The sequence below is a fragment of the Triturus cristatus genome, chromosome 11, assembly GCF_964204655.1.
Source record: "Triturus cristatus chromosome 11, aTriCri1.1, whole genome shotgun sequence".
NCBI lineage: Eukaryota > Metazoa > Chordata > Amphibia > Caudata > Salamandridae > Triturus > Triturus cristatus.
Window position 1 is genome coordinate 823,153,255 of NC_140594.1, and position 27,435 is coordinate 823,180,689.

The following is a 27,435-nucleotide window of genomic DNA, read 5'->3' on the forward strand; positions in this document are numbered from 1 at the left end:
GCAACAGTGGTGATCGCCATAAAGGGGTATATCTAGAGATTCTTGGGATTGCCATAAGCTAGGAAACCTGCTTCCAAATTCTCCATGAGCCATAGATTACTTTAAACCGCACCTTCTTAAAGTAGCTGGGTTCCAATTGTCTCAATAGCAGCCCAGAAGCTTCCTTCCCCATCGAAAGCTCATAAATTGTGGGTATTTTTGGGTCCTGCACTGGTTCCTTGGTATTATTCACCGATAGCAGGGTAGTCATCTGATATAAAAGGCCTGCCCAATAATACAGCATAATATTAGGGACTGCGAGACCTCCCCTGTCCTGGGGCAGTGCTAAATATTTCAGTGCTCTTCTGACCTTCCCATATTGCCATACGAAATTAGAAAAAATTGTTTCCAGTGCCCTCAATAAATTATCATCTACGGCCAGTGGTATAGAACGAAACAAATACAATATTTTCAGTAATATGGTCATTTTTAAATAATTCCCCCTTCCAATAATAGACAAGTGCAGCCCGTTAACCCTCCTTAGTTCATTCCCTATATTTTTAATCAAAGGTGCAAAATTGATTCTGCTAATTTCATCCACCTTGGCACTTATTCGGACCCCGAGGTACACTGCTGACGTTGCTCTCCTAGGGTCATTAAAATCAAGGTTATCCATGCATAATACTATTGTTTTCCCAGCATTCAGAGCATAGCCAGAGAAACAACCCTATGCCTCAGCAATATTGCCGATTTCTTAAATCGCCTCAGCAGGGTTGGAGGTTAAGACCGCAATGTCGTCGGCGTAAACCAATACTTTTGTCTCGAACCCACCCGTAATTATTGGTGTAATCCGCTGGGTCTGTAGGAACTTATCATCTAGGGGGTTGATATATAAGGCAAATAAAATTGGGGAGCAGGGACAGCCCTGTATAGTCCCTCTTGATATTTTAATATTGCCAGATTCCCCCCTCAATAGTTGTAGTCGGGCTATTGGCTGATAATACATTGCCTTAATAGCTTTTACAAACTGAGGGCCAATACCGTTCTGTTCCAATATCATCCTTAGAAACTCCCAAGACACCCGATCAAAGGCTTTTTCTGCGTCGAGAAGGATCATAGCCATCTGATCCCACACCCCGGACATAATGTCAAAAAGAGAAACAACTCTACGGGTATGGTCCACTGTTCCTTTGCCCGGGATAAACCCATGCTGCAATGGGAAAACCAGATGCTCTATGACCCTCCCTAGCCGATTAGCCAACATTTTTGAGTAAATTTTTGTGTCAGAATTGATCAGGGAGAGCGGCCAGTAGGAAGATGGATTATCAACCGGTTTCCCTTTCTTAGGAAAAATTACAATGGCGGGCTCTTTCCAAGACTCAGGGGGGGGGTTCCACTGTATTGTACACCCCTAAACAGATCTAAAAGCAAAGGTGTTATGGCTGATCCCAGGATTTTATAAACCTCGAGAGGTATATGATACGGGCCCGCCGCCTTTCCTGACGCCAACCTTGACAATGCTTTTTGAACTTCTTCAAATGTAATTTCTACCTCTAATTCCTCTCTCGTGAGCCTATCCATCCCATCGCCAATAATGATGTATGCAGACAGCCCTGCCATACCTTGAGAGATCTCTTCGACTTTTATTAATGTCTTCTTGATATAGGACCTGGTAATAATTTTGAAACTCTCCGATTATGTCCTCCGGATCGGTATAGGCTTGCCCATCTATTTTAATCAAAGATTTGGCATTTAACGCTGTCTTCTGCCTAGTACGAAGCGCTAACCTCCTGCCAACTTGTTCTCCTGTTTCATAAACACTATTACGGTGCGATTGATACTCCTCAGCTGATTTCTGACTTAGCCAGTTAGTGAGCTCTGCTTTCAGTGCAATTATTCGATACTGGGTTAGATCTCCCTCCAGTCCCTGTGCTATCAGTGAGGTATGCTCTTCTTCAGCCCTAGCTAGATCTTGCATCAATTATTAGTTCTTTAATTTCTGCTGCTTTTTTGACCTAATAACAAAAGAAATAGCCTCGACTCGAAGAGCCGCCTTGAATGAGTCCCACACGACCCCCCTGCTAGCACTAAACCCATTTATATCGAAACATTCCTGTGCCCACTTTTTCATATGTGTAATATATTCGCTATTCACAAGAAGTTTACGGTCAAAAGTCCATCTACTCCGTGGCCTTTTAAAACTGGCTATTTCAAGTTCTAAAATCAAAAGGTTATGGTCAGAGATTATTTTGGGGAGTTTCTTAGTCCCGGCTTGCTCAACAAGATTCCTTGTACAAAAGAAATAATCAATCCTAACGTATATTTTATGTGGGCAGGAAAAATACGTGTACCCAGGATTGTCAAAGTTCTTTGTAGCCCTGATATCTACCAGGCCATGACTAGTTTTTAAATAATTGAATGCCCTATAGACCCTGGGCTTTCGACCCATATACACCCCTGACCCATGGTCTAGAGAAATATTCAGGTCCCCACAAAGAATCAGAGGGGTTGGCCAGGTGGCAAGTTCTACTTCTAAATCCTCAAATATCTGAGGATCATCCTGGTTAGAGCCATAAATTGCACACACTGTACCGCCCATGACGAGTTCAATGATTACCCATCTACCCAACGCATCCACTAATTTCCGTTTGGCCATTCCCATGGTAGTCTTTGCTAAAATAGCCACACTCTGTATGTTAGATGTCTGGGTAGTACACGCCACCAGATTATACCCTGCAATTCATAATACTTCTCTTTTCCCCCACGGAATGTGTGTCTCCTGTACGCATATTATATCGGAGGGGTTTAGTCTAACGAGTTCGGCATATCTTATCCTCTTAGCCTTGTCGTTCAACCCCGCGATATTCCAAGAGCAAATACTTATCTTCCCAATCTTAGATTAAGCTCACGGTCCTGAGTTCCTCCATGAAGCCTTCTCAATCTCTTTCCATTATTAGATACTTGCCTCTCCTTGTACCACCGATTTATCCCTCTTGGTTGTCCCCTTATTTTATTACAATTTCTGGATGTGCTTTTTTTCGCCCGCATTTAACCCTCCACCTTCCCCTCTGGATTGAATTTCAAGGCGGTTACTGTCTCTCAACCACAGACGCCAAAGACATTGGCTTTATATCGCAAAGAAAATGTTAGGTGATGTATACCTTTAGCATGTCACAGCCCGTTAGAATGTTTTAATATGTGCAAGGTACAATATTTGAAGTACAGATAATTTTATCAAGTGAATGCAAAACTAAAGTACACTTACACTACTGGTTGTCGTGTGTAATGCTGATGCATGTACAAAGGGCTCCTAAACATTTAAAAAATAAAACGGAACAGGAAAAAGCTATTTTGTTGAATAAACTAAAAACACTGTAGAATTAAATTTGTACAGTACTACTTAGCCCTATAAAAATACAACGTTTTTGAGACTGACATGCAGTTAAGAAGTAGGGCAGAATCCAGGACTGTATGGGGATACCACATTCATCAGCACATACATTATATGGAATGTGTTTAATGCTTGTGTTCCTAAGGATTGTAGAAGAATTATTTATTTATTTTTTAATTGGGAAACTATCCACAATTGAAAGACTAACATAACCATTTCATACTTTTACCTTTGTGAATCGCTCTCCTGGGCTTAACACTAATTCAGCAATAAAAAACAAAAACTTTTGCACAAATTTAGGTTTATTATAATAAGACTGAGAAAAATAATCAGTCATTCCTTACGTGTCATAATATTGAGGATATTATACAATTTAAAAAAATCCATTTCCCCAGTGTAATCTGACTCCAGCAAATATAGGATCTTTGCTTGTCCAATAAATACAAAGCATCATACAAATACATAAAGTATAAGTAAAAACCCTATTACCTAAGAGCACATTGGCTGCCTAGAAAATAACAAGTTACCTACCTTTGGTAACACTCTTTCTGGGAGATTCTCCATCTTACCACATATTCCTCACCTTTAGAATATCCCTAAGTGCCAAAACACAGCAGTGCTCCCACAAGCCAGTAGGTGCTTTTGCATGGTCTTTGTTCTGTCCTGAAGAGACAGAGATGCATATAAGTGCCAATCCTAAGCGCTCACATCAGCTTATTTCTTGACTCGGTCTGTATCCTCGGATGCAGAGCCAAAAATCGAATCAGAGAACCAGTGTGCAGATCTCTACCTTGGGACATTTTTAGATGGTAAATTGAGACCATACCACAGAAGGGGGAGGTGAAAGGGCAGGGAGGAATCTGCAATTAGATAGAGTATTCACTGGAAAGACCATGACCAAAGGCAAGTAACTTCTTCTTCTGGTGATTACTTCTAACTGTAGATTTTTCACCGTTAGAATAGATACTGAAGCAGTACCTCAAACCAAAATGTCCTGCAGTGCTGAGCTGGCAAAAGGTTGTTCCCGTCATACCTGGTTGTCAAAGCAATAGGGCTTTGTGAATGTGTGTGTGAACACCCACATTACGGCCTGACAAATGTCAAGAACATGCCAACACAGTGGTAGAGGACTTGGCGCTTGTGGAATGAGCCTTCAGACCTTCCAGTGGATGCTTCTTGGCCAGTGCATAGCAGATCCTGATGCAGAGGACTATCCACCTTGACAACTTCCTTTTCGTTTTACCTTTCTTTTCCGCAGAGAACCCTACAAAAAGCTGACTGTCCACCCAATGGTCTTCGACGTGATCAATGTAAAAAGCTTAAAGCTCTTTTGTTGTCCAACCGATGGAGTGACTTCACTTCATTTGAGGGATGAGGCGGGGCAAAAACATTGGAAGGTTGATAGTTTGCCCAACGTGAAAAGTTGTCATGACTTTTGGTAAAAAGGCTGTCTTGGTCTTCAATACCGGATTGTCTGGGGAAATGGTGGTGCTGCTGCACCAAGAAAGCTTCAAGCAACTAGATGAAGTAATCAAAACAAGTTAAAAAAAAGTCTTCAGTCTCAAAAGACATAATGAGCATCTGCACATAGCCTTGGAGGTAGCACACATGAGGAAAGTCAGGAACAAACTGATGCCACTGTGTCACCAAAAAGGGTTAAAGTAGGAACAAGTGTTATACCTTTTAAGGAACATCATCAAGTGATTTAACCCCTTCCCCGCTCATGACGGAACCGTTCCGTCATGAGCCACGGTTGCCGTGTGCTCATGACGGAACGGTTCCGTCATGCCACGACCGTTGGCGGCCGCTCTGCCCACGCGGCGCTGTTTCCCCGCCTGTGCGGGGGGACAACGCAATTGGGCGGAGTCATGACGGAACCGTTCCGTCATGAGCACAGCTCAACCGTGGCTCATGACGGAGCGGCTCCGTCATGAGCACAGCGCCACCGCGCTGCCCCCCCCGCACCCCCCAGCGCCGCGGCGGAATTCCCGCCGCGGCGAAGGGGTTAAACAAAGCTGGCTGGTCTAGCAAATACAAAAAGGCTGAAAGGGTCAGCAAATAATGTTTAATGGTGGCCACTGCAAGTCCTTACTGAGACAAAGACAAAAGAAACAATAGCGAAAAGAACAATTGATGAAAAGAATGCAGAACAAGGTCATACATGCACCCCAGTACAGAGATCTGGGCCTACAGCCATCTTTTTTTGCTCACCATGCCATTCCAGTTTGAACCCAGCCATATGCAAATCAGTCTTGACCCTGTGCCTCATGGGAACAGTCCAGCCCGAACTGCCAGGCTAGGTCCTCCCTAGACTAGAACTAAGCATCCTAGGACCGGTTTTGGGGTTTCACCCCTCATCAGCCAGGATAGCTTGACTCCAGTGGCATGGAGAGCACGGGACCCACGTCTGGGCATATCCGTCCCACTCGGGGTGAGAAATGCAAAAATAACAATTGATGGACAGAATGCAGAACTATGTCGTATATTCACCCCAGTACAGAGATCTGGGACTAAATCCATAGTTTTTTTTGCTCACCATGCCATTCCAGTTTGAACCCAGCCATATGCAAATCAGTCTTGACCCTGTGCCTCACGGGAACAGTCCAGCCTGAACTGCCAGGCCAGGTCCTCTCTGGACTGGATACAAGCTGCACTGGTCCCACAAGGAACAGGGTCAAGACCGATTTGCATATGGCTTGATCCAAACTAGGGTGGTGTGGTGAGCAAAAGCATTCCGTCCATCAATTGTTTTTTTTTCATATGTCGCCCTAAGTGAGAAGGGTATGCCCAGACGTGGGTCCCGTGCTCACTACACCACTGGATTCAAGCTAGCCTGGCTGATGAAGGGTGATGCCCTGAAGCCGGTCCCAGGAAGCTTGTTCCCGGTCCAGGGAGGACCTGGCTTGGCAGTTCAGGCTGGACTGTTCCCACAAGGAACAGGGTCAAGACTGATTTGCATATGGCTGGGTCCAAACTGGGGTGGTGTGGTGAGCACAAAAATGATGGATTTAACTCCGATTCTTGTGACTGGGGGTGAATGTTTGCATTGCCCCGCATTTCGTCCATTAATTGTTTCTTTTGCAAAAGAAACAATAGGGCATCAGACACTTTGTCTTATAATGGGCCTGTGTCGCAAACTCCACACTGGCCCACACATTTGTCCCAGCACCCAGAGTAAATGGACTTTGAAGAGGGAATCCAGGCAGGAGGATATCATCCACAACCCCAGTAGGAAGATAAAACACAGTCAACTGCAGCCGTTCCATCTCCATGCATGGAGGCATATGGTGTGCAGGCCCAGTGCAGAACCATGTTCCGCTGCTGTGACTAAAGACCCTCTCCTAACTGTAAGACTGACTGTGCGACAGACAGTCATGACCAGAAGTTCTGGGTACCACAATATCCTAGCCCAATCCACAGCCATTAGGATACCTAGGGCCGGGTTCCTGATCCTCGGAACTCAAGGAAGGAGAGGTAGGGATGGAAACGTGTATAGGAGTCCCGTGCTCTGCTCTAGCTGGAATAGCTCTCCCAGAGGGGACCTCCTTGGGACTTCCAGCATGCAGAACTGAAAAGATCCAGCCTGGTTTCTCCCCATTGCTGGTAGATTCCCTGGGCCACCTCGGGGTGCAACTTCCATTTGTGATCTGCCAGGCACCATCGTCTAAGGCTCGTTTAGAATGGTGTTATAAAATCCCAACAGGTTGTTCACGAACAGTGAAATGCCCGGACGTCCCAGTCACTTCAGTGCTGAGGAGCCTCTCGGCACAGAACCTGGGACCCACAATGCCCTGCTTAAAAAAAGAAAAAGAATCTCATTACCCGCGGGCCGGCCAGCTGCAACACCTCTCCTACATCCTCTTCCTGGCTTCTGTTTGAACAGGAAGCACCCAGGCTCCCCTAGACCAATCACAATGCTGAAATGCAGCGTTGTGGTTGGTCTGAGCACCTTGGTTTGGTGCTCAGATGGGGACTGGGAGCCTGGGCATGTTCTCCACCCAGGCTGTAATGCAGCCTGGGTGGAGAACATGATAAGTGTGCATTAATGTTTGGCCAGCTCCAGAGGGCCAGCCAAACATTCATGCACACTTAGGAGGGTGCCACCACTCCTCCCCCCTGCACTGGACAACCTATCCCCACCCCACAAAACTGCCTAAGTATGGAAAAATAAAATGATAACATTGCATCAATATCATTTTACTTTTACTTTTTTGCCCTGCTGAAAGGCAGTGAGGGCTCGATTCTCCGCCTTAGCTGAGGAGTCGCCCCTGATACAGACACTTTTTCAGATCCAGTCTGATGCCTGGGGAATATTCTAAGGTAAGGAATCTGCAGCTAGAAGTTTCTGTCAGATTTTGGAGTCAGAGTAGAAGTTGGCACCAAAGCAGGTCCAGTGGCCCAACTGGAGTGCCCCGAGGATCACTGGGTTGCAAAGGCATGCCAGAAGGAACTGGAAGAGTCCCAAAGATGTGTTACATGAATGTTCTAAAGTCCTTGATTTGTTGCAACGTCGCCGATGACCTGGGGAACTCAGGTGCATTGAATTGGCTCCTCAGTGAATCAGCAGCGAGACCAAGTGGTACCTTAATGCCCTCGCAACTTCCCTGGAGATATAAAGTGGCAAGATGGAACAAGCCCACTTTGCTTTCTTGTGTTTCTGTTTCAACTTCAATTTGGACATACCTGAAGACTTCATCTGCGATGAGGACCCGTTGTAGAATCGGGTCCCCACTATGGATTTTGAGCAGAAGCAGGACTTGGGAGTTTCTTTTGGTGCTCTGCAATGTACAGCTTCGCTTCACATCCCCGGATCGCCTTCACATTAATGAGGGAGTAGTGTCCAGAGCACAAACACCAAACCCATACTTTGAGTAGAACTGTCACAGACATTTGCTTGCAACAGTCCGAACAAGGTTTAAGTCTTGTAGTTTTTGGAGGGGACATAATTCCCTTGCACATTGATTGAGAATTTTTGAAGAAATAAATGATGTCAACTGATGAGGAAAAAGGGAAGCGTAGCTCTGGATCCACATCAAGGGGCACAAAAATAAAGGTACTGACGTCAGTGTGCAGAGGTGGTGCTTATATATGGTTCGTTTATCACTTTCAGACAGAACTAAGTCAATGCAGAGCAGCATGCTGACACCAAATGGCAAGCGGAATCACTGCTATACAAACATTTCCGGAACCAGTTTGGCCCCTAGGGCTATTCTAGAGGTGAGGAATCTGTGATCAGAAGTATCCATCCGAGGCAGTGTTTATATACACCATGTATTTGTAACTGATTGTCCTGTCCAACAACCAAACCCCACCCATGACCCCCTCAGCATCCATACCAAACAAAGGTCTGAGCCACAGCTTAATTTAATTTTCTCCTATGTGACAGTTAAACTCCTTGCTTACCAAACTCTATGTACACACAAGTTCAGTGGCCCTGTACTGATTTGCCATACTCTTAACACCCTAGGAATACATAAACTGCTTCTACTTTCCTTCCTGATAGGTGGAACAAATCACCTCTTTGGGAGACTTTTACAACACTGGCAAAATAAGAAGGGAGACACTACAGGTTTTTTTTGTGATACCATCATAACATCACCCTTCTATTGGCTGGATCAGGTTGTGAGTGAGGACTCGATATCCTCTCACAGCCAGCAGGAGAACACCCAATCTAAGTGGTGGTAAAAAGGTTTCACTGTCCAATGAAAGGAAAACTCAACCAGGCAGCTTTCAACTAAACACAATTTCCTCTCTGTAACACTCATCTGTTGGCTGTTAGTATGCCTCACAGCTCGCCTCCAGGTAAGGCCTCTATAGTTGCCTTTGCATAGCATGATTTCAAGGTGCAAAGAGCAAGAAAGCACTACACATCTGCGAGTTTCTTATGATCTCCCACAAACTTGCACTCTTCCCTACCTTTCCCAGCAGACTTAATTTTGGAAGGATGGAACACCTACAGCAGACATGTAAACACCCAAGAGAATCCTCTTAACCACAAGGTTATGGAGAAACTCAAGAACTATATAAAAGAGTATGGCCTTCTGGGAATTAGACAAATTATTATATTTATATAACAGCTCTTTCTTAATCTTGACTCCCTCACCATCAGCGAGTACATTATTTTCCTCTTTCAGTCAGTATTGCTTGCCCTCTTTCTTGCCTTTCAGAAAACTATTCCATGGGGCATATATCATATCTACATCTTCTTTACTTCTGCATTTTATCATAAACCTGAATGCCGTTACCATTCAATAAAACAAGTCTAATCATGAACCTTTCTATATTTTTGTCTAATCACATTTTCATTTTCCTCCTTTAATGCTGTTGACGCGTTTCAGCCTATATTGTTTCTACAGGCCTCATTAGGTCTAAATAACTATTGGATTAAATACTTTGTAGAAGCATAGTTCAACTGCTTTCAACAGATGCAATTCACTCACATTGGTGTCTGTCTTTTGACTGGCTTTTTTGTGCAAGCACATATTGAACTTGACCAATAAGTACGACAACTCTCTAAGGAGAGTTGAGAGGCCGCCGATCTCCTAGAATGGAGTTGGAGCGACTAATTATGGCTTATCTATTCTAAGCATAAACCTGTGCTAAATATCCAGCTTTAACAATGGTTGTAACTGTGTTCTAGCTTCAATGAGCTCTTCGACCTGAAGCAGAGATTTTACCATGTACTTTCTGGGCAAGTCAAGTGAAGCTGGCCTTTCAACATGATACTTTTCATGGATTCCTAGTGTCACCATATACAAATCTGACTTTTTCACTGAAATATATTTTAAATACATGAGCTAGGCAGTGGAGTGAGACTGCACTAGGATTGCTCAGTAGAGTTTAACATATACTATTGGGATCTGTGCATAATCTTCAAGTCACAGGTTTTAACAGCAGCAGGGTGAGCTCATCTTACCATTTTTCCAAAAAGAAGAAAATGAGTACCACAGAGATGGGTGGTAATAGTGGCAGATATCTTCAATATTGTTACACTACAGAACTGTAATATCAAGCACATATAAAAAATATTTTGTTCAAATATTCATACATCAAATATGCAGTGCTATAGAACACATAAAGCACTGATTATCTGTTATGTTTTCACTTATTTCCTTTAATGGTGCATTTGTAAAATAAAGAAATATGTTTGGGCGCATGGCTACTCCAGTTTGAGTGTGGCTAGAGTGTCTGTGTTATCTTTAACTAAAGTGACATGCAAGATCAGATTCATAGAGGGAATGTAAAATCTGCAAAATACAGTTTGCTTCCTGGTCAAGCTTAATTTTTTGATGATAAATAAACGATACTTTTCATAGGGCACAGATTGCGCTGAAACAATAGAACACAAAATCTGCTCTCTGGCTAGTGCCAAGACCTGCGGTGGAGAGAGTCTAAAGCAGGGGTCTCCAACCACAGATAATGACCATTCCAGGCTTATAAATCCATGAGAGACATCAGCCTCACTTGGTAAAATGTGTTAATTGGTCTTACGCCCAACCACTTTCAAATTCCACCAGCCGCCACTGGGTCCATGGGACCACTGCCTACTCTTTAAATTCCACCAGCCGCCACTGGGTCCATGGGACCACTGCCTACTCTTAAAAATGTTAGTTCAACTTTGGACCCAACCGGATTTCTGTCGTAAAACATTACTACATTCAATTTTAAATCCATATTTTGAAGGGACGCTCTGAGACATGCCCTTTCCAAATATCAGTTAAGTATGTACTTGCAAGAACAAATTGCGATTCAGTAACCTGTTAACGAATCACAATTTGTGTTTGTTACATACCAAAAGGCCTTTTTGTGGTCAGAAACGGTCTGATTTTGTGAATCAAACCTATTGGAACCGCAACAAGCCTTAGTACAATATGGGCCAGAGTCCCTTAGTGGGGCGGGGTCTTGTAGACACCCAGCAACAGTGACCCAGTAATTGTTTGAAATGTATAATGACATGATGTTTATTCTCCCAGGTATGTCTTGTTAACATGTCTGTACTTTAGATTTAGTGATTCTAGTATACCATTGGCAAATACTTCTATAGATGAAGGCTGAGCAAAGCATATGTATGAATTTTGATAAGCTATTTTTAAATTATATAGTGGTAGATAATTAGGCTATATGCAACTAAATGCCGATTTTGCACCAGCGCATTTTACCTTACTATTGGTTAGTTTGGTTAACTGCTTACATATTTGGAGTTGCTGAACACTTCTAAAGTTCCACCTTGTTTAAGTATAATTCTTTGCGATTCATTGTATGCAGCTTAAATTATACAGGTAATAAAATTGCTTCAGTTGCTTCCTAAAATGTTGTTTCCTCTCATTATTAAAATGTCCTCTTCTAGCACAGGGTTGTGGACTGATTCAGACGCTTTTTACAAGCACCCCACTCTTGGTGCTAGTTTTACTGGAGTTTCACAGTTAGGAAAACGTTCTGTGAAGGATTTCTGTTCAAAGCATGGCTTGTGCTACAATCTTTTCCAAGTATGTCTTGCTGGGAATTCTCTATGCAAAACTGGGAAATGCAAGAAACTTGATAAAAAGTATGGAAATGTAAGTTTCAGTATTAATGTCTCTCTTATTGTTTCATTGCATCATTGCTATTGCCATTACCCACCCTTCACCTCAGGCAACACCTTGGCTCCATGTCATGTTACTCACTTGTTGACTATATTATCACTCCCCTAGGAAGGGATGCAAAAGAAGAGCTAGAGTGAAACAGAGCTTAATCAGGGAATGAATTTGCATGCACAGTTTCTTGGATGCACAATTAATTTTTGTATCTATAAAATACAACTGTTCTATCTAATGGAGGCACACATTCTCTACACAAACGACATGGGAGTTAAATCACGTATCCAGACAGCTTGACTGAATGTTTAAAGCCCACTGAGAGTCACAAAATCTCCACAAGGCAACTTTTAATGCTATTATTTGAATAATTCAATGCTAAACTGGGATGGAGGCATTATCCAACTTTACAATCACACAGAAAAAGAAGGATGATATCCAGTGCTACACACTTCAAATTAATGTGGTAGTATATTGTGTAATCACTCATCTTTCCTCATTCATAAAAACCTAATTTGGATATCCTTTAGAGTAAAGGAAGCATTTTCGTTTTGATATCAAATTATAACAGAAATATAGATCGAAGAGACAATTAGAATGTTTAGCTTAAAATACAGAAAATAAGGAAATTGGGTTTGTTAAGAAGAAGCACCATAGATGAGAAACCCAGAATGCTCCAGAGCCACACAATGCACTCTGTAGTTGTGCTAAACACGCTTCGGAATGACACGCAATCAACGGTGAAGTAACTGGCAGCAGGTTTCTTCTCAAATTCCTGGTTTTTCTGTCTTAGATGAAACAGAGGATTCTGCTGACAAACATAGATCACACAGCTGCTGAGAGGGAGCTGTATGAAAGTCACCCCCCCCCCCCCCCCCCCCAGCTGCTCTTTAGCAGTTTGTAATTATATAACACACTACGTAAAATCAATGTAGTTTATCAATCAAGTGGTGTATATGGACAGTGAGTGCTCTTCTTGTCACCACCAGAATAGATGTGTAGGGTCACTATGTACACAAGTGGAGATATTGCTCAATTTTGTGTCAAGAAGAGGTATAGAAACATGCTTTGATTAACATTTTAATGTAGAATGTAACTATTGCTGCTAGATGCACGACTCGTAACATATATCGCAAATGTTTAAAATCAGCCAAGCTGAGGTGACCAACGTCATCTAACTTTGAACCACAAGGAATATATTTTCATGTAGGAAACTGACTCGTGTAGATATTAACGTACCCGCAGAAGCTGGCTCATAGAAGGCGGGTGGAGTTGCTCCTCGTCTTCCTCTTCTGGAACGACCGGATGCTGGCTCTTTGGGGTTCCACACATCAGAGGTTCCCTCTTCACATTTTCTAAGCGATAGACGAGATGCTGGAAATCTGTGGAAGACTCTAGAGGCTCAATGCCATAGCTGACATTCTCTAGCTGCAGCAACCCCCTGTGAGTGGGAAACAAATATCACCAATCAATCCATCAATCAAAATACTTTATTTCCAAGAATTATATTTTTACTGAAATATTGCACATTACCCAATTCATAAATAGACAATCCCAAATATCACAATTTTTTTTTTAACACACAATTAGATAAATTTTAACCAAACGAATAACTTTGGCTAAGTTGTATAAACACTTAAAATTTCCGATGCTAAAAGACAGCAAATGGTCGACAACCCTAAGTCGCACATATATTAACAACCCAGTAAAAGGGCAAAAGATACCGAATCAACCATTAACTTGCAGCTCATTTTGCTCAGATACAACACTGTAATGTGCAGTGTGCATAGCAGATTATCACAATTCCCCTTCTCGCACTAACTCCTTGCCAAATCATCCTCTTAAAATGAACAGGACTCATTTAGATCTTGAAAACTGTTGTTACCTACGGAACCTTCCTACATACTGTAGAAGAATCATCAACGGACGATATTTAACTGGGGAGCGTAAGAGCACAAACGCGGTGTGGGATAGAGCAGGGAAATAGCATACGAAGAACATGGCAATAGCATATGCGGTTCAACAGCAACAATTGTCACGTAAAAGGTCCGTTCATAGAAGAAACCAAGCAGAATTAGCATAGCTGAAGGCTCTGGTGTATATGAAAGTATTTCATACTCCTCAAAATGCATATCACAAGGTAATCCTGAAATGTATTGCTTTAAGTGAATAGTTATGATGGATTTATTAACGCTCGGTAATGCACTGGTATATGGCTTTTGCGGTTGGGTCCTTTTATGAACAAAAAGGATTACAACCCCATCAGGGCTTCAACTACAAAACTAACCAAACGTAATCTAAACTGGAAATAACTTTGATTTGAATCACCTTAGAAACTTGTGAAAAATCTCAGCGCCAGAGGGGTGGTTCACAGGACAGCGATTATAGAATGTGTGGGTATGAATCTATAGATGTTCCACTATCTGAGCAAATAATTTTGATTATTTATGCTACACTGATTCATTAGTTAACAAGGAAGCATTCTACTGCTTGTATGGGAAAATCAATTTCATGAAATATAATTTTGCATTAATCTATTCATCAACGTGTTCTTTATCCTTTATTCATTTTCTCTTCTTTGTAAAGTTGTGACTTGTCGCTTTAAGGCCTCTTTAACTTCAACTGAAATAAGTGAATGTAGAACTTATTAGGAGAAGTTCATTTGAGAGTGGTAGGAAATCAGCTAGCTAACTGGAAGGATTCTGAATTGGGTCATCGGATGCTGGCTATGTAGGGTCCTGTGAGCTTTTGTTGGAGGTTCCAGGTCCCTTTATGTGTGATCCGCTTGATGACAGCTGAATGAATCCTTAGAAAGGCATATCTGCAAGGCTATCTTGAAGGATGTTAGACTAGGTTAGCGCCTCAAGAGAGGATTCGGGGTGTTAAGGGTTCCGGGTTCAATACTCGTGCTTTTTGCTGCTGAATCTGGGATGGGTAACGGGTAGTACTATCAAACCTAAGCATGTACCCTAGAGTGCAGGAGGGTCGTTGTCTAATGGGATTCACGCCCAAAGGCTTTGAAGGCAGTGCGCATTATGGCTTTTTCCCAGCCGAGGTGCTTTGATTTCTTTAGGATCAGGTATAAAGTGCCGCCTTGTTTTGGATTCCATAGAGCGTGTACATTTTCATCAGTGTCCCAGCTTTGATTATGCTTCTGTAATCTGTCTGGATAGTACTGGAGCACTGGTAATTTAATTTATTTTTATTTTTCTGGGACAGAGAGCCCTTCTCAAATCATGGTTAAGGTTGATGTTTTATGAGCAGCACAATAGCAACATTTAAGCAAAGACAGCTTTGGACCAAACCAAGAGCTTGGGAAGCAGGGGTTGTGGTGTCCTGAATCATGGAGAAGTCTCTCACAATTGCTAAGGTAAGTTCAAAGGGTGCATTCTCGATAGCCCCCCCCCCCCCCCCCAAGATTACTAGGATCCCACTCTTTGAGAGGATCACACACAGACCGCACTTCTTGGTCTCAGCTCATATGTGTCTGTGGTAGTTTGCAATCTGTTGCTGGTGTACTGCATCACTGCCAGCCTGCTGGGACCCATTAGAGTATATTTCAAGCTGCAGCTGCTGCTTTGTGATTACTTGCAGTGAAACGATGGAGCTCTCCAAAACAGCACAAATGACGTGTGTGGCTTAAGGAGCGGGAGGAACAGGTCCCAATTTTCTGACTTCAGTCTGAGCCATTTATGGCTATCCCTAGGATGCTTGCCCAATTTTCTTTAGCGCTCTAGCACTATTTCATATGCTGCGTACAAGACAAGGGTTCGCATTTTTGTCTTGCACCGGGTCATGAACCCTTGCACAACTCTAGCTAAAGAGCATTTGGTTTCTCCATGTGATCTGAATGCCAAGTGCCAATCATGCATGGTTGCTTGTATGTGGGGTGGAGTGACGTGGATGGGGAGGATTTCCACGTTACACTGTTTGCCGTCTCGGATTTTCAGAATCTTTCAACGAAAAACAATTAAACATTTTTGCACGGTGGTTGGTTGTCTACAGTGCCTTCTTGGCTGCTTCCAGTTCAATCATGCCTCAGTTAATTCTGAATACTTTGTTGCTGCGACCAGCTGCCTGTCTAGGTTGGGTAGAAAAAATGGCCTATTCACCCTTCAAACCACCTTGCAGCGCCTCTTGGTGAGGGCATTTTTGCAAGCGTCATCCAGCACAGTCAAGGTCTTTCTCGTTCGCATTTGAGGCTGCAATCTAGCCTTTACATGCTGGTGAGGTCTTTGTAGCAAAAACAGCCGCCATGTTGAGTGAGTACGGTTTATGTCCCTGAACTGGGGTAACTGCACTAAGGGTCCTTGCGAATATGTGATATACGGCCTTACCGAGTTTTCCTTGTATCCATCAAAACAGAGATGGCCAAGTCTTCCCTGAATCCAGGCAGGTATCTCTCCTTGGTACCTGCTTATGTGGAGAACAGTTAGTCAGCAACTCTTTCTGGAAGATGGAATGGTAAGGACCGCTCTAAGGTCAAGGTGCATTGTATAAAAATGTAAATAAATAAATAAGATGGTTAAAGAATGTTTAAATCGGAATTTGAGATGGACCACGAACTTGTAAGGCCTTTGACGAGCTGGGTCCAGGGCCGCCCTTTAGCATGTGCGAACGCCCAGGCCGCAGATCTCCAGGGGGCGCTGGAACTTCCTCCATTCAACTTAGAACCAAAGAAAAGTGAAGTGTGCTTAAACTGTTTTTTTCGAAGGTATCTACCTCTGTGGGTTAAGGCAGAGATGAGCTGGGCGAGCCCTTAAGGGTCGAAGTTTGCAAATACTTTTAATTGCCAGTTTTGTTCCAAGCCACGTCCAACCAGAAACAGAAATAGGTCGTAATTAGGATCTTCTGCGTCAGGTGAACGATTTGCCCAAATTCTTATTCTTGCGGTCAAGCTCATCTGTAATTTTAGGATCGAAAGATTGGCGCAAATTATCATTGATATCAACTCAACAACCTTTCAACTAGCCCTATTAATCAGGATGATTGTGTGCTTTGAGATGAGAAGCTACTTCACGAGTACAGGCCTAGGCCCCTCATATAAGTGACATGGCCTGCATTTATTACGTAGTGAAATGCTGACGCTTTTACTTATTTTTTTTAAGTAAATAAGGATGATAGATTAGCTGGTAAAAAAAAAAAAAAATGGAAAATGGTACTAGAAAATTAGTCTTTGACTGCCATCTGGTGGCAGAATCTTAAACATACCGCGTTAAAAACTAAGAATATATGTGACACCCTACTTTTAGGATTAACTCTTTTTTATTCAGGTTTACCAATAACTACAAGAAGCTGCTCTACAACAACAGCCCTGCAAGCGATGTTAATCAAAGGTGACCACATCACTCCTATCCGGTCTTCTCTCCGATGGCTTCCCATCGAGGCAAGAGCTATTTACAAAAGGGCTTGCATCACCCACAAAGCCTTGCACACTTTGTCCCCTCGCTATCTGACGAATAAACTTAAATTGTCTGGAGGCTTGAGACCTTCTCGGAATGCGGAAAAGTTTCTGCTTGAGCCCCCCTCCTTTAAAAGGGAAAAATGGATTGCTCAATAGTTCTCAGGCAATGTGGTGAGAATCTGGAACTCGCTTCCTCCATTGCTCCCTGCCACCACTTCCATCCGGATCTTCAAAGCGGACCTCAAATCTCTTCTATTCCAAAGACACTTTCAGAACTAATTCCTTCATTCTCAGACCCCGCCAGGAAGTTCGTTAGTCATTGTAAATGTTGTAATTTTTTTTTTTGTACAATCCTTGCTTGCTGTGTTTGATATTGTGTTCTTGCCTGCTATGTTTTTCCCTATCTCCTGCTTGCTGTGTTTGATTCTGTGTCCTGCTATATTTGTACGTTCTATTTTGTAACATTTCTCTCATGTAACGTAACTGGTTCTATTGTACAGCGCTCTGACACCTTCGGGTAAAGTCTGCGCTTTATAAAAATGCATAAATAAATAAATCAAACTAACTCAAACCGTAATCAACTTATTACTGCCCGCTCGACAAAACTAGTTGCTTCTGATTGTCTAAGGTGGCTAGAACGGAGTCCTCTTCCCTGGAGAGTTCATATTGTATTTTTCCCCACAACGGCGGCGCCTGTCCTCTTCAGTATTTCTTTCGTTATGTTGAGGACACGTAGATGTTTGAAGCAAGTGATTTCCAGGAATTCTAAGGCTTCTTTGCCATACCGGCGCACCGTCTTTCTCAAACCCTGAGGACTGTGTCATACATTGTATGGATTCTCCCTGTCCACCTTACTCCCGACCTCATATAATCAGTCCTTTGTATCCAGCAGATTACCTGTGCCCCACTTTGCTAAAATACATTGCTGAGCCGAGCATAGAATCAGGGAAATGTATCCCCCACTCCTAGAATGTAAAGGATATGACAATCAGCGAGATAGCCCTAGTACTATATAAGTAGGATATCCGGATCTGGAGTTATCACACATTTCTACAATGTCTAATATTTCTTTCCAAAAAAATCTGTGATTTAGGACACTCCCACACTATAGTATTAGAGTACCGTTTTTCTCACACCCTCTCACTCCAGCAGGTGTCCTGCGTGCCCGTCCACGACCTGACCGCGAGCAGCGCCGGAGACCCTGGTTCTCCGACCACTCGTCGCTACGACCCAGCTGCCCTCCTCGCACTTGACCCCGGAAGGAACAACAACTGTCAGCTGTCGACGCTGAACACCACCCACGGCCAGTTCTCATGCAGTCACTGCCGCTGAACCTTCACCACCCTCCACACCACACGGCCACCCCCCACACCCAACGCCAACACCACTGAAGCCGCGAAGAGCATCCTCCTCAACGTGTGCTCTCTGCACAGACATGCCATGCAGATCTGGGACCTCCTTGACACCTTCTCACCAGACGTCGCCTTTGTTGGACAGGCCACACGAAGGGCTTGCGCCCTCCCCGCATGACAGGGCCCAAGCCCCGGCCCCCCAGGCGCGGCCCACGAGAATCACCCGCACCCCGTCTCCCGACGGAACTCCTGCCCTCGGACCTCCCTGTAGCACGGGCCCAAGCCACCACCGGCTCCCTCGGCCGGGTCAAGCCGCCATCTTGGGCCCTGCGCCACGAGGCCGCGTGGCCTCCCCCCGACCCTAACCCTGGGCCTGGCCGGCCCCGACATCCCGGCACCACCATCCACCCAGGAGGTGAGCGGATCACTTGGCAGGTCAATGGGAGGACGAAGTGCCAAGGACTCTCCCCCGCCAGGTGACGATCGCCTCCAGCTCCCCCAGGCACCGGCTCCACCCCCCCGCTGGGTGTCTGGACACCTTCATCCCGGACCCTCCGACCCCCAAGTGCGAGGGTCCGGACATCAAAGGGCACCTGCCCTATAACTGGAGCAGCTGCGGAGCAGGAAGGCAGTTGTATCCTGGAGTCGAGAGACACCGAGAGAACTCAGCCTTGACGGACTACTGGCGCTGCCGTAGCCCTATCTTGTGATCTATCGTCCTGCCTGCTGGCGCTGCCGCGGCCTTCTGCAACATCCATCCTCGTCGGGACCTGCTGGCGCTGCCGCGGCCCGTTGTAACGACCATCTTCACCGGGACCTGCTGGCACTGCCGCGGACCGTACATCGACCATCTTCTCTGGGACCTGCTGGCGCTGCCGCGGCCCGTGTATCGACCATCTTCACTGGGACCTGCTGGCGCTGCCGCGGCCCGTACCAGCTAGACCACCTAAGCTCGAGGATTGTGAGCTACCCACCATACCACCTCAACTACCAGACTGGTAACCAGACTGTCCCGCTACCCCCTTTCCCATCTTGAGAGACTTGAATCGAGGGGACCCCTGAGTCCAGACCTCCTTGTACCTTTTCATCGTACCTTAAGAAGTGCTTATAAAGAACGCTAACTCATCTCCTTGTGTGGTATCTGTCTGTGGGGGGGGGAAGTTATTTGTCTGTACGATCGCTGGAGTCGGCTCTCCCCGGAGACCTCTCCCCTTGCCCTCGGCCGACCCTCCCGGTCCGTCTAACATTGGTGGCCAGCGGCGCGATCTGAATCAACGCGTAATCGTACAGAGAGTAGCTCACCCCACGACAAAACCACGATGTCAGCTAAAGATAGCGGTTCCACTGAAAAGTTCCAAATGGATAAGTTGGAAGAGTATAACCACCGCGAACTTAAACAATTCTGCATGGAACTAGGCATTGCTACCACCGGCCTGAGTACCAAAGAGGATTTGAAGCGCGCCCTTGAGTCGTGGGCAGAAACTGGGATCACCGGATCCTCCGACCAAAACAGTGTCGCACCACAGGGGAACGCCACGGCTCCCGAGGAGAGGGGAACGGGCCTCTCGCAGGAGGAGATCCAGGAAAGAGAAAGGACCAGATTACACGAGTTGGAAATGGCACGACTCAAGATGGACGGTGAACTACAGTTAGCCGAGCAGAAACTAAATCTAGAGCATCTGCGGCTCCGAGAGGAGCGAGAAGAAAAACAGAGACAGAGAGAGCTTGAGGAAAAAAGAATAACACTCGAACACGAACGCAAACTGGCGGAAATAGAACTTCGGAAACAGAATAAAGAGACGGGGGTGCCTGAGCGACCGCACACCCCAGGGGCAACCGAGAAAAAAGTCCACATCCCCAAGGATGTTGTCCGAGAGTATGTCCGAGAAGACGACATACAACAGTGGTTCAAAGCCTACGAGATCGCCATGACCTCCCACCGGATCGACCGGAGTGATTGGGGAGCTGGACTATGGGGGAGGTTCGTCAACGAAGGTCGCGATGCCCTGTTGCAGCTCCCAGATCACCAAATGTCGTCCTACGACCACATGAAGGCTGCCCTCCTCACCCGCTACGGCCTCACACCCGAGATGTACCGCCAGAGGTTCAGAGATTGCACCCGGATCCCGGGTACAACTTGGGTGGAGTACGTAAACTATTTCAGCAGAGCCTTCGAGGGGTGGATAAAGGGGAGCCATGTAACGACCTACGAACAACTCTTTAACCTCATGGTATGGGAACACCTATCGAACAACTGCTTCGTCGAGCTCAGGCAGCACCTCTTCGACAGTAAATTGACCGACCCCCGGCAGCTCGCCGCTGAAGCTGACCGATGGGAGAGCACCCGAGTTGGCCGGAGAGGACCGCACGAGCAGAACCGAAGCAACCAAGGCCAGCACCGTCCTCGGGGAGGAGGAGGAGGCCAGGGGCGAGGGAGAGACAACCTCCCGGCAACACCCGTGGCCAGCACCCCGCCCCCGGCCGGCCGGGGAAACCCCCCGATGCGTCCAGGGTTCCGAGCCAATGTCACGTGCCACCGATGCCAGCGAGTCGGCCATTACGCCAATGACCCGAGCTGCCCGCAGAACCAAACACCCAAGCCCCGCCAGGTAGCTGCCGCCGCCCTGGGGGAAGAACGACTGTCAGAGGAACAGGAAGAGTATGAGCCGGCCCAGCAAGAGTGGGAACCGGCCGCCATGGTTCTAGCGTGCCTAGGGGGAAAAGACATAGTCCCGCGGGCTCCCCTACCCGCCAACACCAGGAAATACGGTCAGTGGGTGACCATTAATGGGCATCGGGCCGAGGCCTTACGTGACACAGGCGCCAGTGTGACGGCCGTCCGCTGTCACCTGGTGAAACCCGAGCAGATCCTGCCGAACATTCTCTGCCCCGTCCGCTCAGCTGACAATTCCGAAAGTCTGTGTCAAATGGCCTGCGTCCCCTTCGAATGGGGAGGGGTCTCCGGCCTGTTGAAAGTGACGGTCCGGGATGATGCCCCCGTGGACTGCCTCCTGGGGAATGACCTTGAGAGTTCCCAATGGGCCACCGTCGAGAGAAGAGAGCACCTGGGGATGCTGGGCCTCCCGGACTGGGCCTGCGTAACCACTCGGTCCAGGGCAGCCCGTGCCGTTCCCCGACCAGAAGAACCGGAATGGCCAGCACCTCCGCCCCCGGTCGCCCCAGTAGAAGACAACGATGAGGCCAACCCCCCGGAGCCAACGACCGAAGGGGACGCGCACCTCCAGGACGTCCCCGGCCTGGCTCAGTGGCGTCAAGAAGGGGGGCCCACCCAAGAACAGTTCCGCCAGGAGCAAAAGACTTGCCCCTCCCTCGAGGGACTCCGCCAACAAGCCAGCGCCCAGAGCGCAGGGGACTCCACCGGAACTCACTGGGTCTACTGGGAGAACGACCTGCTATACAGCGAACAGAGGATCGCGGAGCTAGGGGCCGGTCGAGTACTGGTGGTACCTCTCCGCTTTAGAAACTTCCTGCTCAATCTGGCCCACGATGTCCCCCTGGCTGGACACCTGGGCCAAGACAAAACTTACAGTCGCCTAGTGACCCACTTTTTCTGGCCGAAGATGCGGAACGACGTCCTGAACCACTGCCGGTCCTGCCCCACGTGCCAGGCCAGCGGGAAGAGTGGCCGTAAGCTGAAGGCCCCTCTACAACCCTTCCCGGTGGTCACCACCCCGTTCGAGAGGGTAGGAATAGACATTGTGGGGCCCCTGGACCCCCGCACGGCACAAGGACATAGGTTCATCCTAGTACTGGTGGATCACGCCACCCGCTACCCCGAGGCGGTGCCTCTACAAACAGTAACAGCTCCGGTGGTTGGCCGGGCCCTAATGGGGATCTTCTCCCGGGTGGGCTTCCCCCGAGAAGTCGTCAGCGACCGAGGCACGAACTTCATCTCCAAATACATGAAGTCCCTCTGGCAACAGTGCGGGGTCACCTACCGATTCACGACCCCCTATCACCCCCAAGGGAACGGACTAGTGGAGCGATTCAACCGCACTCTCAAGGGGATGATTGGGGGATTGGAAGAGCCCCTCCGTCGCCAGTGGGATGTACTACTCCCGTGCCTCCTCTTCGCCTACCGGGAAGTTCCCCAGAAGTCCCTCGGTTTTAGCCCCTTCGAACTCCTGTACGGGCACCCTGTGCGAGGGCCCCTCAGCCTAGTCAAAGAAGGTTGGGAGATGGCCCCCCTAAAGACCCCTCCAGACGTCTTCAAGTACCTCCTGGCCCTACGTAATCAGACCCGGCGCTTCAGGGAGATGGCCAAGGCGAACCTCGAGGCCAGCCAGGAAGACATGAAGAGATGGTATGATCACAATGCCTCCTCCGTCGAGTTCGAACCTGGACAACAAGTGTGGGTGATGTCCCCCACCGAACCATGTGCCTTGCAAGATAAGTGGACGGGGCCCTTCAAGGTGGTCGAGCGCAAAAGCCCCGTCACTTACCTCATCGACATGGGGACCACCCGGAACCCCCTTCGGGTCCTCCACACCAACAGACTCAAACCACACTTTGTGCGCTCAGAACTCAGCCTCCTGATGGCTACAGACAGTGGGGCGGAAGAAGACTCCGAGCCTCTCCCTGATCTCCTGAAGACTCAGGAGAAAGACGGTTCCGTGGACGGGGTCCGGCTCTCCGATGCCATCACCCCAGAGCAACGCCAGGGCTGCCGGGACCTCCTGCTGCGGTTCGCTTCACTGTTCTCCCTCACTCCCGGGGTCACCCCTTGGTGCTTGCACGACGTAGACACCGGGGACAGTCCCCCTGTCCGGCACCGGGCCTACCGCGTACCAGATCGGGTACGGGCCTGCATACAAGAGGAAGTGGCCAAAATGCTCACGATCGGGGTCATCGAGCCCTCGGACAGTCCCTGGGCCAGCCCAGTTGTATTGGTCCCCAAAGCCGCTGCCCCCGGCACCACACCTGAACTGAGATTCTGCGTCGACTACCGGGGCTTGAACGCTGTCACCCGAACCGACGCTCATCCTATCCCCAGAGCGGATGAATTGATCGACCGGCTGGGGGCTGCCCGCTACCTCAGTATCTTCGACCTAACAGCGGGCTACTGGCAGATCGGTCTCACACCCCGAGCTCAAGAACGATCCGCCTTCTCTACCCCCGATGGCCACTACCACTTCAAGGTCATGCCCTTTGGCATGAAGAACGCCCCCGCTACATTTCAACGTCTTGTGAACCAGGTCTTGGCGGGGCTCGAAGAGTTCAGCGCTGCCTACCTGGACGATATCGCTGTATACAGCCGCCACTGGTCCGACCACCTCCTCCACCTCCAGGAGGTCCTACAGGCCCTCCAGCGGGCCGGCCTCACGATTAAGGCCGGCAAATGCCAAATTGGTCAAGGGTCCGTGACCTACCTGGGGCACCAGGTGGGGAGCGGGCTGGTGGCCCCACTGCAACTTAAGATTGCTGCCATCCAGTCCTGGCACCCCGTCACTCAGACCGAAGTCCGAGCCTTCTTGGGGCTCACCGGCTACTACCGGCGGTTCGTGAGGGACTACGGCAGCATTGTGGGGCCCCTCACGGGTCTCACGTCCAAGAACCAACCAAAGCGGATTAACTGGACCCCCGATTGTCAAGCGGCCTTCGAAAAGCTGAAGGCCGCCCTGTGCACCGCCCCTGTGCTCCAGGCCCCCGATTACAGTCGGGAATTCGTAGTACAGACAGACGCCTCCGACCACGGCATCGGAGCGGTTCTTTCCCAAGTGAACCCCGAGGGTCATGACCAGCCGGTGGCCTTCATCAGCCGGCGTCTCCTGGGCCGAGAACAGCGCTGGAGCACCATCGAGAGGGAGGCCTTCGCAGTGGTGTGGGCCCTCAAAAAGCTCCGGCCCTATCTCTTCGGTACCCACTTCCGGGTACAAACCGACCATAGACCCCTGCAGTGGCTGATGCAGATGCGGGGGGAAAACCCAAAACTATTGCGCTGGTCCATCTCCCTGCAGGGAATGGACTTCACCGTGGAGCACCGACCAGGCCAAGACCACGCCAACGCAGATGGCCTGTCCCGCTTCTTCCGCCTCGACGAAGAGAGTCCCCAAGGAGATGGGTGACTCTCCCCGCCTTCAGCTGGGGGGGGACGCATGTTGGACAGGCCACACGAAGGGCTTGCGCCCTCCCCGCATGACAGGGCCCAAGCCCCGGCCCCCCAGGCGCGGCCCACGAGAATCACCCGCACCCCGTCTCCCGACGGAACTCCTGCCCTCGGACCTCCCTGTAGCACGGGCCCAAGCCACCACCGGCTCCCTCGGCCGGGTCAAGCCGCCATCTTGGGCCCTGCGCCACGAGGCCGCGTGGCCTCCCCCCGACCCTAACCCTGGGCCTGGCCGGCCCCGACATCCCGGCACCACCATCCACCCAGGAGGTGAGCGGATCACTTGGCAGGTCAATGGGAGGACGAAGTGCCAAGGACTCTCCCCCGCCAGGTGACGATCGCCTCCAGCTCCCCCAGGCACCGGCTCCACCCCCCCGCTGGGTGTCTGGACACCTTCATCCCGGACCCTCCGATCCCCAAGTGCGAGGGTCCGGACATCAAAGGGCACCTGCCCTATAACTGGAGCAGCTGCGGAGCAGGAAGGCAGTTGTATCCTGGAGTCGAGAGACACCGAGAGAACTCAGCCTTGACGGACTACTGGCGCTGCCGTAGCCCTATCTTGTGATCTATCGTCCTGCCTGCTGGCGCTGCCGCGGCCTTCTGCAACATCCATCCTCGTCGGGACCTGCTGGCGCTGCCGCGGCCCGTTGTAACGACCATCTTCACCGGGACCTGCTGGCACTGCCGCGGACCGTACATCGACCATCTTCTCTGGGACCTGCTGGCGCTGCCGCGGCCCGTGTATCGACCATCTTCACTGGGACCTGCTGGCGCTGCCGCGGCCCGTACCAGCTAGACCACCTAAGCTCGAGGATTGTGAGCTACCCACCATACCACCTCAACTACCAGACTGGTAACCAGACTGTCCCGCTACCCCCTTTCCCATCTTGAGAGACTTGAATCGAGGGGACCCCTGAGTCCAGACCTCCTTGTACCTTTTCATCGTACCTTAAGAAGTGCTTATAAAGAACGCTAACTCATCTCCTTGTGTGGTATCTGTCTGTGGGGGGGGGGGGGGAAGTTATTTGTCTGTACGATCGCTGGAGACGGCTCTCCCCGGAGACCTCTCCCCTTGCCCTCGGCCGACCCTCCCGGTCCGTCTAACAGCCTTCATCATGGAAACCTGGACCAACGCCTCCTCTGCCCCTGACATTGCCACCGCCATTCCCGATGGATACAAGATCCAGAGGAAGGACTGCCCCCAATGCCCAGGAGGAGAACTCGCCATTGCACACAAGAGCTCCCTCCGACCTTCCACCTCCAGCACAAGCCACCCCCCTCTCCAACACCTCCACCTCCATATCCAGACCAGCCCTAAAACCACTCTTCGCTGCACCCTCACTTACAGACCTCCCAGGCCTCGCGCCTCTTTCACCACCATCATTGTGGACCTCATCGCACCCCACACCATCGCCTCCATGGACAACATACTCATCGCAGACCTGAACTTCTACCTCGATAACCGCAGCGACCCCTACTCTGCCGCCCTCCTAGCCAACCTTGTCAACCTCAGACTGAAGCAGCTCGTCACCACCCCCACACACAAGGTAGAACACACCCTCGACCCCATCTTCGCAGGAGGGAACAACATTCGCTTCAGCCATACCTCGCAGCCCCTCAGGACAGACCACCACAGCGTACACTTCTCTATCAACACCACCACCGCTCACAAGCCCACGCTGCGCTCACCACGAAGGAAGTGGAGCAAGGTCACAGAGGAGCACCTCAACTCCACCCTCATCCACGACACCCCCCCCCACCCGCCACGACCGACACCAACTCTGCAGACAGGGAACTACACCGCTGGTTCACTAGCTGCACAGACAAGCTCGCACCGCTCCGCAACCCTGACCGACAACGCCCCCGGAAGGCCACCTGCTTCACCACCCTCCTCCAAGAAGCCAGACGCACCTGCAGAGGTCTCGAAAAACAATCAAGAAACAGCAAGACCACCAAAGACAAGAACGCCACAACAGAATACCACCAACTCATAAGATCCACCAAGAGGATCTTCAGCTGGAACAAAATCCTCACCAACTCAAGCAATTCAAAGAAACTTTTCAAAATCATCCAGCAACTCGCCAAACCCCCCAGCGAAGCCACGGACGTCACACCCTCCAAGGACCTCTGCAACAAGCTTGGAGCTTGGCTCCTACTTCCACCTGAAAATCAAGAGCCTCTACAACAACTTCAGTGAACAGGTTCCAGAAAAAACCATCCCCTCCAGCAAGGACAGCCAGCCCACCATCACCACCTGGACCCTGGTCACCACAGAAGATACCACTATGACCATGAAGAGCACCCACTCAGGGGCCTCCACGGAACCCTGCTCACGGCACATCTTCCACAGAGCCGCCGCCGCCATAGCGCCTGAGCTACGCCATACCATCAACACCACCTTCCCATCTGGCATTTTCCCCGACGACTGGAAACAGGCAGCGGTCAAGCCCCTCCTCAAGAAACCAATTGTTGAGCCTCTGGACCTGAATAACTACCGCCAAATCCCTCCCCTACCCTTCGCAGCCAAGTTCACCGAGAAAATAGTCAACGCCAAGCTAACCACCTTCATCGAAAACACCATCATCCACTCTACCCAGTCCAGATTCCGC

General features: G+C 48.6%; 1 protein-coding gene across 1 annotated transcript in view; it reads right to left on the reverse strand.

Moving 5' to 3' along the window:
* ADAM9 (ADAM metallopeptidase domain 9) overlaps positions 1 to 27,435 on the reverse strand; it is a 764,238-nt gene that overhangs the window by 336,236 nt on the left and 400,567 nt on the right. The window contains exon 6 of the mRNA XM_085634568.1: positions 13,183 to 13,384. Coding sequence (XP_085490694.1) covers positions 13,183 to 13,384 — 202 coding nt within the window. The remainder of the gene's footprint in view (positions 1 to 13,182; positions 13,385 to 27,435) is intronic.